We start from the raw sequence: 13,753 nt of genomic DNA on the forward strand, positions 1-13,753 counted from the left end.
ATAAACCCTTCTTATTTTTGCTAATTCTAAACTTCATCCCCCAGAATCCTCCTTATATTAGTTTGGACAAAGTATTGATCCTAAAATAAGTATTAAATTTTTTTTGGAAAACTATGGTAAAGGAGTAGAGGCTCTAAAAACTAGAGAATTTTCATTACTTGATCTTGAAAGGATTCTCCTTGTCTTTATTTTCAGTACAGAACAAAAATAAATGTGTATAGGCTTTTAAAAAATCCCATTTTAACTTTCTCCACATTACTTTTTTTTTGAATTTTATTTTTTTATTTTTTTAAATTTACATCCAAATTAGTTAGCATATAGTGAAACAATGATTTAAGGAGTAGATTCCTTAGTGCCCCTTACCCATTTAGCCCATCCCCCCTCTGACAACCCCTCCAGTAACCCTCAGTTCTCCATATTTATTATTTATATTTTTTTAATTTTAATTTTAATTTTTAAAAATTTACATCCAAATTAGTTAGCATATAGTGCAACAATGATTTCAGGAGTAGATTACCTTCGTGCCCCTTACCCATTTAGCTCACCCCCCCCCCCACAATCCCTCCAGTAACCCTCAGTTTGTTCTCCATATTCATGAGTCTCTTATGCTTTGTCCCCCTCCCTGTTTTTATATTCTTTTTGTTTCCCTTCCCTTATGTTCATCCGTTTTGTCTCTTAAAGTACTCATATGAGTGAAGTCATATGATACTTGTCTTTCTCTGACTAATTTCGCTTAGCAAAATACCCTCTAGTTCGATCCATGTAGTTGCAAATGGCAAGATTTCATTCTTTTTGATTGCCGAGTAATACTCCATTGTATGTATATACCACATCTTCTTTATCCACTCATCCATCGATGGACATTTGGGCTCTTTCCATACTTTGGCTATTGTTGATAGTGCTGCTATAAACATGGGGGTGCATGTGTCCCTTCGAAACAGCACACCTGTATCCCATGGATAGATGCCTAGTAGTGCAATTGCTGGGTCATAGGGTAGTTCTATTTTTAGTTTTTTGAGGAACCTCCATACTGTTTTCCAGAGCGGCTGCACCAGCTTGCATTCCCAAGTAAATACCCTTTTAAAGTTATTTTCATTTCTTTGTGTGGAACCTGTCTTCCATCTGCTATCATTTTCTTTTGCCTGATGGATTTTCTTTGGCAGCTTTTATAATACACACCTGATGGGTGACAAATTCTTTCAGTTTTGGTATGCTTGAAAAAAACCTTTATTTCATGTTTATTTTGAAAGATATTTTCTCTGGATATAGAGTTTTAGGATCACAGTTTCTCTTTCCTTTTTGGTACTTCACTATTGCTTCAGTACCTTGTTGCTGGTATTATTTCTTTTAAGATTTTTTATTATTTTTAAGTCATCTCTATACCCAACATGGGGCTCGAACTTACAATTCCAAGATCCAGAGTCACATGTCCTACTGATGGAGCCAGCTAGGTGCGCCTGTGCTGATATTCTTTCTAATGGCTAACCTGCTTTAACTCTTATGTTTGTATCTCTGATATAATGCATCCTTTGTTTTTCCCTAGATGCCTTTTAAGCTGGATGCGCAGAAGTTTTTGTCATACATTTTAAGTAAATCCAATACATGCCACATCTACACTAATATTTATCTCTTCTTTTTTCACATAGGCCTGAAGTGTTAGAAGAGTCCCTTCCGGTCCCCCAGAAGGGCAGTTTTCTGACTGTTCAGTGTAACTGCAGTGTTCGTGACAGCTGTGAATGCCATGTGCCTGTGCCCACAGCCAAACTCAACCACACTCTTCTTATGTATTTCAAAATCACGTCTGGTGCAGTAATTTTTCAGTCACCTATGATGTCAGTTCAGCCCATAAATGTTGGTAAGTTGTGTATAAAAGAGATAATAGATCTAAACATCAGTCACACAAGCAGGTTAAAAATTGCTCACAAAATGTTTTTTTTCAATAGTTTATCTTGCTTTCGAGCTGTAAGTATGGTTAAATGTGGTATAAGGAACTATTAAGAGTAGCTTCTAGAATGTTTTAAGCACAATATAGATATCTCTGCAGTTGTTAAATTCTTTCTTAAAAACATTTTTTCTTAAATCCTGGATCTGTGCAATGGATACGTGTCGTTTGGTTATTCCTGTTTTCACTTATCAGATAATAATTTCCAAAGATAATCAGAAGCTTGTTTTTTACCTGGATTTCTTCCTTCAATAAATATTTCTCAGAGGCTCATATGTGTCAGCCACTGACCTAGGAGCTGGGGAAACAATGGTGAATGAGACAAAGTTTCTGCCTCATAGACCAGAGAGAATATTAAGCAGACAGGGATAGTAAAAAAGTAAACAACTAAATAATTTGCTGTACAAATCTGATTATAAGAAAAACTCAAGTAATAGGTTATGGCCCAGATTTTTAGTGCAGAGATTCCCAAAGTTTCTTTTGATCCACTTGAACATATAATTACAAATGTGAATAAGATAGGCAAGTGTTCACTTAATGTGTTTATTAACTCAGTTTTGTTTGTACGTATATTATATATAATATGTAATGTAACAGTGTTACTATTTTCCACTTGTATTTCTTGAAAGCATTGTATACAAACTTCTTACATGCATCATTGCATCATTGTTTTTGACATCACAAGAGCCACTTTTCCAGGCATCTCACACGGTTTTTCACATAGCCTCACCTTCATTTCTTTCTAAGTTACTGAGCATGACATCTGCATATGCAGATTTGCATATGACATATGACATATGAATGCATTGACATCATATTTTAACATTAGGACTTTCAAATAATTTGTCTTCTAGGGATATATTTTTGGTCTCTACAACATAATTATGATGACGCCTGAACAATTCCATCATGAAATTATACCACAGGAAAAAATATACATAATATTTATAAAATACTGTTATGTTCTCTTTTTAAAACTAATTCTCTCAGGTGATTTTTAGAAGCACCTGGAGCCAGAATTGAATTGCATATTTAAAAAAAAAATAAAAGTTAAGATGAAGTTCTATGATAGACTTTATAAGAAACTTAAAAAGAGTTTTGTTTTTTTTTTCAGTAATGATTTTTGAGAAAAAAAATCTTTCCGTATGCTTGGGCATATATGATAATGTCCCAAAATTTTAAGTTCCATAAAAGAAGTAAGAGATGGAGAGTGTCAGGTATAGTGACTATTATTTTAGCTATGGAGATCAAAGAAGACCTGTTTTGGGAGATAGCAGTTGGGCTAAATGAAAGAGAAAAAACTGTAAAAATCCAGAGCGAAAGGTGCTCCATGCAGGAAAAATAGCACCCATGAAACCTCTGAGATGGAATGAGCTTGGCAGTTGGAGGAACCAAAGAAAAGGCCTCTATGTTTGGACTGAATGAGGTAAGGGAGTATCTGGAGATGTGGTCGGAGAGTTATTGGGTTCATATCGTAGGCCAGAGTTACAGAGTTGGATTTTATCCTAATTGCACTGGAAGCTTTTGAACTAGGAGAGTGATATGGTCAGGTATGTGTGTCTGTGTGCATGTTTAAAATTTGCTCTGCATGTGGAGAAGAAAGTTGATGGGGAAAAGAGGAAGGATAGTTGCAAGAGTGGAATCAGAGGGCTCAGATAGGAGGTTATTGGAATGATCTAGTTGGTTTAGGGATGTAGCAATGGAGAAGAAAGAAGTGGTCATAGTTGGAATTTATTTGGGAGATGGTGCTATCTGAGATTTCTAGTGGATTTGGTACGAAGGAAAGAGAAGAGCCAAGGATAACACTCAGGCTAGGACCAGAGCATGCCAGTGAATAGTGGTACCATGTACTGGGATGGGGAGATTTGGGGAGGATCAGGTGTGACACATTAATTTTGAGATGCTTATAGATACCCAAGAGATGCTGCGTAGGCATTTGGGCATATGATCCTAGAGTTCAAGGGAGATATATACAGGAGTATTTGGTGTATAGATGTTTATGGGATTGAATAAGATCAGCCACTTAGAGTTCAGCCAGGGAAAGACTGAGGCAGTCAGAGGGAAAGAAGGAGTAAAAGAACATGGTGGCCTGGAACCATGCAGGAACAGTGAGCAGATATGTGGAATGCCACTGAGAGGTGGAGTGAAATGGATCAGACAGCTGATACTGGATTTGGAAAAGGGTGGTGATCTTGATAAGAGAGAGCGCTTTCAGTGGACTGGTACGGGGGTAGACCTGATCAGAGTAGGTTGGTTAGGAAGATGGGACACAAAGTGGGCGGAATGAGTGGTGCCAATGCTTCCAAGAGATATTGTTGTGAAAGAAGCAGGTAGGTGGCAGTATATCTAAGACTGGGGACATAGGTGGTTCAGGGAAAGATTTATTTTTAGATTTCTAATACTAAGGAATATATCTATACAGGCAGGAAGTGTACAATAGTTTATAACTTTCTGATTTCTCTTCGTTTGATGGCTTTGTTTTGTTTTCTTTTTGGTCATGAGAACTCAGTGAGTTTCACCTATTGTTTCTAGACTTTAGTGTTTATCTGTCCCTGCTTTAAAATAACTAAAATTTGTAATATGTCACATAAAGTAAAAACTTTATTAATTTTGATTCAAGGAAAAGAGAAAAACTATGTCTAAATTCTTGAAAATACAGTGTGTTAAGGGACGCCTGGGTGGCTCAGTTGGTTGAGTGTCTGACTTTGGCTCAGGTCATGATCTCATGGTTTGTGAGTTCAAGCCCCGTGTCAGGCTCTGTGCTGACAGCTCTGAGCCTGGAGCCTGCTTTGGATTCTGTGTCTCCCTCTCTCTCTGGTCCTCCCCTGCTCATGCTCTGTCTCTGTCTCTCTCCTTCAAAAATAAATAAAAACATTTAAAAAAATGAAAAGAAAATACAGTGTGTTAAAAAACAGTAATGTGCCATTTTAGTTCTTGAAAATGAAATGCAAATCAGTGTTTCAATGTAATGACTATTTCTATGTATGTAAGTTCTGTTAGTTAAAATCTTAAAAACACAAGAGATGTGCAAAAAGGACAAATTCATTATCTGTTTTCCATCATTTTGTCATTTTTTCTAATTTTAATACATATTTATGAATATTCTTTTATTTGTTAATTTCAAGAAAAATCAGGAATCTAAGTATAGATGTTGTTTAATAAACTTTTTTAAAAATTTATTTTTATTTATTTTGAGAGAGAGATAGCAAATAGGGGAGGGACAGAGAGAGGGAGAAAGAATCACAAGCAGGCTCTGCACTGTCAGTATAGAGCCCGATGCAGGGCTCGAACTCACAAACCGTGAGATTATGACCTGAGCTGAAGTCAGGAGTCAGACGCTTAACTGACCGAGCCACCTAGGCACCCCCAATAAACTTACAATACTAACAATATTAAACATGTTCAATATTCTTCTCCATTATCATTTTTAATGGCTATATAGAGCCCCTTATAGGGATGAGCCATTATTTCTTTAGCCAGTCTTTTATGGTAAGATGTTTATATTGTTTCTACAAATAATTTAAAGGTTATGTGTTCTTAATTTTTCTTTTTAATGTTTATTTGTTTTTGGGAGAGAGAGAGCACACAAGCAAGGAACAGAGACAGGGGAGATGGGTTCTGAGCTGTTAGCACAGAGCCTGATGCAGGACTAGAACTCATAAACTGTGAGATCATGACCTGAACTGAAGTCAGATGCTTAACTGAGTGAGCCACCCAGGTGTCCCAAGGTTATGTGTGCTTAAAACTACACACACACACACACACACACACACACACACACACACACACACACACACAAAATCTATACACAAATGCATATTCATACATAAACACATGCGTATACATACGAACTCAAATCATTTACTAAGCTAAACACATTGTTAGACTATGAAACTCTATGCCCATTTCTGGTGACAAGCCAGGGCCTGCTAATGCTATGTTTATTGCATGTAAAATATGCATGCTGTGGGTTATTTGAATTGGTGCATCTAGATTACTGTATTTCAAAGTTAATAGGTTTGCTGAATTTTGCATGCATATTTGTGTGAAGTTTTACCTGAAAACTCTGTATGCATTTTCCAAGTAGTGCTCTGCAAAATGCTGTTTTTCTTTGTCACCCACTAAAACAGTGGGTGAGTGTGGTAGGGAGAAGCTTCAAAGAAGTTTGGGGAATGCCAGGTTAAATAAAGTTAACAGACTTTTTTACAGCAGGAATTCACGTTTATCAAAACAACCTCATTTACTGATTTACAGTTTTTACCATTTAGGGAGAAGGAAAGGAAGATGTGTGGATTGTTATGGAAAGATACAAGGAGGAGACCTAATATTTTGGTTCTGTAATTAGCCTTTGCTTAAGGTTACCTTTTAAGTAGTTAAAAGATTAGGATCTGCTAAAAATTTATTTTGACTTTATTTTATGATTATCATGAAAATTGCTTGACTTCAAAATATTCTCTTTTCCTTAAGTGAAGCCTGATCCACCATTAGGTTTACATATGGAAATCACAGACACCGGCAATTTAAAAATTTCTTGGTCCAGCCCAACATTGGTACCATTTCAACTTCAATATCAAGTGAAATATTCAGAGAATTCTTCAACAAATATGAGAAAAGTAAGTATAGTTTAAATTGGAAAAAAATTTTAATGTTTATTTATTTATTTTGAGAGAGACAACCCTAATGTGGGAAGGGGAGAGAGAGAAGGAGAGAAAGAGTCCCAAGCAGGCTCTGCGCTGTCAGCACAGAGCCCGATGTAGAGCTTGAACTCACGAAAACATGAGATCATGCCCTGAGCCAAGATGCCCGGAGTCGAGATCAAGAGTCTGATGCTTAATGGAGGCAGCCACTCAGGTGCCCCAGTAAGTATATTTTAGTAAACAAAATGGAACATCGAGAAGCAACTGAAGATACAGCGCTTTCCAAGTCCCATCTCAAATGCCCTTTGCTTGCCAAATGTACATGGCTCTTCTGGAGCAGAACCAGCTGTAATTTAATATTATACTTGCTTTCATTTAAGATCAGCCTAGGAAATGACCATATGAACAGCATGTCTGCATCTTTGGTAAAATGCTTTTAGAAAAATTGTGTGATGTTGCACAGTATCTCTTATGTATGGATCCATGTTATATATTGAGGGGTATGACAAATTCTTCCCAGAATTTAGTCCCAGAGAAAGCTCCACTTCCAAAAAGAGTTTATGTATAGATTACCATCTTTCTCCGTCTCTTCCCTCTCCCTCCACGCATGCACGCACACACGGCTAAAGGGCTATAGAAAGTCCAGTTACAGAAACTTGGATTCATGATCATAATCCTTTCTGATTTTACAATTCAAACTTACTTTTTTTATTGCTCAACATATTTGTTTACATGCAGTGCATACATTTGTAGTGTAAAGTGTGTCAAATCCCTTTTGCATCGTTTCAGTGTTTATTGAGTACCTAATAGGTGCTAGGAACTGTTCTACGGGCATCAGGATGCACTTGGTGGTAGAACAAACTGGAGAGGGGAGCTTGAGGGTGCTGGTGGAGATGGTAGGTTGTAGCATTAAGTGGAGGTGGGGAAGACCTCATTGAGAAGGTGACATTTGGGCAAGGATTTGAAGGAGGTTCGTGATGGAGATATATGGGGGAATTAGTTTCCAAATAGAGGAAACAGCAATTCAGAGGCCATAAGCTGGATGAGAAGCTAGAGGCCAGGGGAGTGAGTGAGAGCAAGAGTAGCAGTGGATGAATCAGAGAGGAGTAGGAGAGGAGAAGAAGGAGGTCATAAGGAGCGTGGACTGTGCATGGAGTTTGGCATTTTCCCTTATGAAATGAATTGTTATATAATTTAGATATAAAAACTGTCTTTTTAACTCTGGGCCAGTTTTTTAAAGACTTTATTTTCACGAAGAGCAGAAAAGGAATCCTTAGTGCCACGTGTGGGAAAAGCAGTGTTAAGGCTTCTCTGGGCTTCAGCTTTCTCATCTATAAAACGGAGACAATAGAGTTTGAAATATAAGTGATCTGCTATTGTGTAATACATTCCTAGCGCTTTTCACCCTTTCCCAGTTTAAGAGGCCAGGGAGTTCAGTAGCTTTGGAGTACATCATTGGAAAACTGACTTTATTTGCTAAACAGTTCTTAGTAGTGGTTGTCTTATGCAGAATTAAGTCTCTTGGATCTCTGCTCTCTAGTGTATAAACTATATTTTGATTCACTGTAGCTTATCATCAAGTTCAGGTTTTTAAATTATTCGTGCCCTTCTCTGTGAAGCTTTATTCTAGGAATGTTTATTATTCTCTGTCCACCCCTGCTCATTGTTTCCTACCATGTGTGTTTATTAGAGATGTCAGTGGTGGCTTAAAGCTCTCCACTGACTTCAGCTGTGTCTCTCAAATTTTGAAAGGTCAATATTCATTATCATTCAGGTAAAAATATTTCCTAACTGTCACTGTGATTTTCTTCTTGGACTCATGGGCTCTTTAAACTTTTATTGACAAATGTGCAAATGAATTCCACTGGGGCCTGCTAACTATTCTGTAAGATTTTAATTCTTTGAAATTTGCTAAGACTGCTTGTCATCAATTTTGATAAAGGTTGCACATCAACTTGATGCTCTGATGTTTTCAAATAATATTTAATAGGCTGATGAGATTGTCTCAGCTACATCTCTGCTGGTAGACAGTGTGCTTCCTGGGTCTTCATATGAAGTTCAAGTGAGGGGTAGGAGACTGGATGGCCCAGGACTCTGGAGTGACTGGAGCGCCCCTCTGATCTTTACCACACAAGGTAGGATTGCTAATAGTGGCTCCTACTGAGAGGAGAATATGCTTCCTGATTTTTTCTTTGGCCTGTTATAAGCATCTTAAACTTTGTGGCAGTCAAGGACGAATGCAATATTAATGTTTTATTTAAATTTTGAGAGGTTAATTTGTTAATGAAAACTTGTGTAAAGGTTCCCAAGTTTACATTCATCCATAGTCATGTCTTGCTGAATTATTCTTTCTTACTCAAAAGATAGAAAGATAGAAAAGATAGAAAGGTTCCAAATTTACAAATTCAGAACCTTACCTCTATTGATGTTTTTTTGAATTTACATTTAGGTATATGTTTATTTATGTCAGATATGTTTATTTGACATAAATTTCAAATATTCAAACTTTATTTAATTATTATATTTTACATAATAAATAATAACATAATAAAATAATTTTTTCCACTCTAGATACTTGCTTTTGAGAGTTTTCACTGTTAATTTGCATATTTTGAAAGTTAAGCTTAACATCAGAAAAACTGTGATTTATTCAGAACTACCTCGTGAAGTTGGGGTGGTGTTTTACAAAGAGGCCCGGGAGCCTTAGAATAGTGCAACCCTGTCACATGCTAACTTGTGACCATAGGAGGACACTTTGTGGACCTTTGCCTAGTTGTCTGATCCATCAAAAGACCAAAATTATTCCTACTGAAACTCATGCAGGTTGATTATGGATATATAGAGACAAGTGCTGTGTAAATCACTGAGAAGATAGTCAACACATTTAACTAAATAAGTTCATGTATTGATTGCTTACTATTTAAAAAGCATTGCTTAGTCAAAAAGTCTGTAGCATTAGTGGTTTAAGAGCACTGACTTTGGAGTCCGACAAGTTTATAGAAGTCCCGGCCCCACCACTTATTTGGAAAGTTTCTTAACCTTTCTATGCCCCCTTTCCTCATCTGCAAAATAGAGATGTCTTTATATGATAGAATGGCACAATTCGCCTAATGTCTGCACTGAATTAGAGGATTCTCACACAGCAAAGTTGCAAAAAAAAAAAAAAAACCACAAAAAACAAAATCAAACAAAAAAAGCCCCTGTTTCACAATGTATTACTTCTATTGACGTTCATTGTATTACTGAGCATAGCTCAAATAAGTGAGGTCACTGCTACGGATTTGGAAAGCTGCCCTTAATATTTTCTTGTCCTGACCCTTAGTAAGCACTCAGTAAATAGTAGATGCAACCATAGTTTATAAACCACAACTCGATATTCAAAATCTCGGCATCTAATAAAGGTGAGAGGTTGACATGGTACATAACTAACTGCATGAGCAAGGTTGTCAGAAGAGCTGACCAAGTGCTAGGCAACGGGAAGGATTGGTTCTCTCTAGGAAAGTCAGGAACCTTGTGGGAACAGATTTAGAAAACATGAATTTCTCATCACTTTTCCTCAAATAATTATTGAGCAATGTGTAATATGGTGCTGACAACTCAGCTTTGGGATTATTTCCAAGGAGGGTCAACTTTTCTACCCTCAATTATTTATTGTTGATTAACAGGACTTAATGACCAGCTGTGAGTTATGTAGCAAGGAATGAATTATAAATCAAATTTTAAAGACTATCCCATGGAAGTTTTTACAACAGTGGGATGGGGTGAAGTGGGTAGAAGAGGAGAGAAGTGGTCTGGAAACCTACTCTGAGTGACCCTGTGGCCCCTTTAACTACCTTCTGGTGAAACGTTTCTCTTTGAGAAAAAAATGGCTTTCTTCTTTATGATTTTACTTCTTTTTAAATTTTTTTTTCAACGTTTTTTATTTATTTTTGGGACAGAGAGAGACAGAGCATGAACGGGGGAGGGGCAGAGAGAGAGGGAGACACAGAATCGGAAACAGGCTCCAGGCTCCGAGCCATCAGCCCAGAGCTGACGCGGGGCTCGAACTCACGGACCGTGAGATCGTGACCTGGCTGAAGTCGGACGCTTAACCGACTGCGCCACCCAGGCGCCCCTATGATTTTACTTCTTAATTAGATCTGAAAATGTACCCTTTCTGAAGAAGAGGGAAATTCTAAAAGAATCATTGTTATTTTTAAAGCTTGCTAATACTCAACATTTCGAATATTCATACATTTATGCCTTTTTAGAATAATGGCTCTTAGCAATGTTATGTTTTTAGTGGGACTAAAATGAAATTTTTTTTAATATTTATTTATTTTTTTAAACATATTTTTTAAAATAAAATTTTATGTATGTATGTATGTATGTATGTATATATGTATGTATGTATTTATTTATGAGAGAGAAAGAGAGACAGAGTGAGAGCAGGGGAGGGGCAGAGGGAGGGAGACGCAGAGTCTGAAGCAGGTTCCAGGCTCCCCACTGTCAGCACAGTTCATGTCAAACCCATGAACCGTCAGATCATGACCTGAGCCTAAGTCAGATGCTTAACTGACTGAGCCGCCTAGGCGCCCCTAAGATGAACATTTTGATCGATTATGATGTGATAGTTATTTGTGTTATATTTCATGTAAGATTTTGTTTTAGATTGTTCAGGTCAGGTTTTTTAGACCTTTGGATGGACATAGGCTTAGTTCTGTTTTACATTGTGCAAAATCCTTTCATACTACTATTACTTTCTTAGTTCATGGTCATTATGTGCAGGATTAAATTTGCTTGGTTTCTGAATATGTTGGACCATATTCTTATGCTTTTGTGCATAATATAAATAAGATTTATTAATATGTATTATAAAACACACACGTAGGCATATATATGCCCTTCCCTCTGCATATATTTAGTGTTTTGTGTACCTGACAGTAATAAAGATATGTTTTGTTGAGAAGAAACTTTACCAATTTATTTGCTTGTACAGTCTCTAACAGTATTACAATTAACACCTATCCTTTTACTTATTCACCACAGGTGTATCCCTCTAGTGACTTTAGACATCCCAAACAGAAATGTGTGAAAATAAGTTAAAAATAAAGCCAGACAGTGAGTAAACAGCTTCCCCAATGGGCAGAATTTGTTGATTTAGCAATAAGTGTAAAAGTAGCTTACTAGTTTAACAGACTTGGATGGCTTAGTTGCCAGTGAGTGGTACCAGGTAAATATTAAGGGAAAGATAGAAACTTGCCAAATAGAAAGTAGACTAGGGACACCAAGAGTGGGGAGAAAAGCCTACACACTTCAGTAGCTCCCAAGCACATTTCTGTGTTACAGTATCATCTTCTGTAATGATGTAATGATGGGTGCTGAATCATAAATCAAAGGTACCATTAGGTTCATACTTCCCTACTGAATAATAATAATAATAATAATCATAGTAATGACAGTTACAGGGTACTTCCTGTGTTTCAAGCACTGCTCTAAGTGCTTTACATGTATTATCATTTTATCCTTTTGATGCCCTATGAGATAGGGTATTCACCTGTCTCCCTGATACTCCCTTTTTACAAACAGAGCAGTCGAGATTTAGAGAGGTTAAGTAACTTGTAAAAGTTGGCACAATCTAGAGCTGGCAGGCCAATCCCAGCGCTCATGTTTGTACACACTAATACAGTGATTAAGTGCATGATGTATATTTATGCAAGATTTCTGGTGTCACTAAACATTGATACTGGGAACTAATAAGCAGTAAACTTACATCGAGCATTTTAGTGGGACCTCTCATTTCCTTCATGGTTCCTGATAAACGAGGTTTCAGTGTTGATTAGGTTGTTCAAGTTTTAGTTTTGCTGTTTACCTTCACAGCACTTTCCACACCTCACAGTGCTTACTGCACTTGAGGCTTGTTCTTGAGTGCTGTGCAGCAGTGAAGTATGTTTCTCCAAACTCGGGAGCTTCCTATTCTTATGTAAAGGATTTGGATCCTTCTCCCTTAAATCTAGGTATTTAATATTATTAGATTATCTTCTGTTTCTCACTGCTAGGTGCTACAATGACATCCACCAAACAGATGTATTCTGTAAGTTTGAGGCATTAACTTATTTAGCATGAGTGAATTAGCATACCTGCTTTATCATTTCCAAACACTTTGAATTTTATTGATTTTTCTTTTTTTAACAGAGGTTGTCTGATGTATTGTTGCCAGAGCAAACAGAATGCTAATTATCAGTACCTTTATAGTTACTATTTTGTAGTCATTGATTTATTAAAGCTGTACCTACCAAGTACACAGTTAATGAAGCATTGACCATTTCTAATCAAGGAATTCTTACAGATTTTTTGAAAATGAATTGGCTAGGTTCTTTCTTTGTAGCTATTGCGAGACCTTGGACTTTGAGGGAGGCTAACAATGTTGCAGTTGAGTTACGCCACACACTTAAAACAAGTTTAGAAGTGCTCACTTCTTGTAGTACCTTTCTTAATTACATTCTTGTGCTGCCGAAGAAGAGGAGAAACATAATTTCTTCATTTCATACTTGGCAGTGCGTATAATGTGCTAGAGAAAATATTTTCCCCTCAAAGGAAAATAGGAAGTCTGCTTTGAAAATTTAAAAATCTGTTTTCTGGAGCTATAATAAACACATTGTAAAATAACTTTAACTAAAATGTTTTGATTCATGATTTATGTTCATGTAGGTAATTCACTAATATTTATCAAAAGATTTTCCTCTTTTAATGAAATTCATTATTTTAGACCTTACAAAAGTATTGGTACCTGGTCATCAGAAGAAAATTATTATTTTCTCGTTTTACAAATTAAATGTTGTGGAGTATCTTACATGAGAATAAAATATATATTTATATTATTTTAAAAATTAAACATTCATTTACTTCATATCAATTTCTGTATATTCAGTGTAAACTTTACACATCATCAGGTTTTTAATAACCTGCTTTTCTTTTTTGTAAGCTAATATCTTAGTATTTAATCATGCCAAAATACTATGACTTTAACTGCATTTCTTGATTAAGCCTTACTGAGGTATTCAATTTTGAAGTGAAATGGTTTTGAGTTTTTCATTATCTTTAAACATAAAAGATTCAGCTTAGCTTTTGAAATCTAATGTGTACTCTTTAAAAAAATAAATTACTCTTAAAGTTTTGAAGCCATTCAGTAATG

General features: G+C 36.4%; 1 protein-coding gene across 8 annotated transcripts in view; it reads left to right on the top strand.

The window, feature by feature from the left end:
- Nucleotides 1-13,753, top strand: part of LEPR (leptin receptor) — a 189,374-nt gene that overhangs the window by 135,803 nt on the left and 39,818 nt on the right. For all 8 annotated transcript variants that reach the window (XM_042997492.1, XM_042997493.1, XM_042997489.1 and 5 more), the window contains 3 exons: nucleotides 1,647-1,855; nucleotides 6,410-6,555; nucleotides 8,570-8,714. In XM_042997492.1, coding sequence (XP_042853426.1) covers nucleotides 1,647-1,855; nucleotides 6,410-6,555; nucleotides 8,570-8,714 — 500 coding nt within the window. The remainder of the gene's footprint in view (nucleotides 1-1,646; nucleotides 1,856-6,409; nucleotides 6,556-8,569; nucleotides 8,715-13,753) is intronic.

The sequence above is a fragment of the Panthera tigris genome, chromosome C1 (genome assembly GCF_018350195.1).
Source record: "Panthera tigris isolate Pti1 chromosome C1, P.tigris_Pti1_mat1.1, whole genome shotgun sequence".
Taxonomy (NCBI): domain Eukaryota; kingdom Metazoa; phylum Chordata; class Mammalia; order Carnivora; family Felidae; genus Panthera; species Panthera tigris.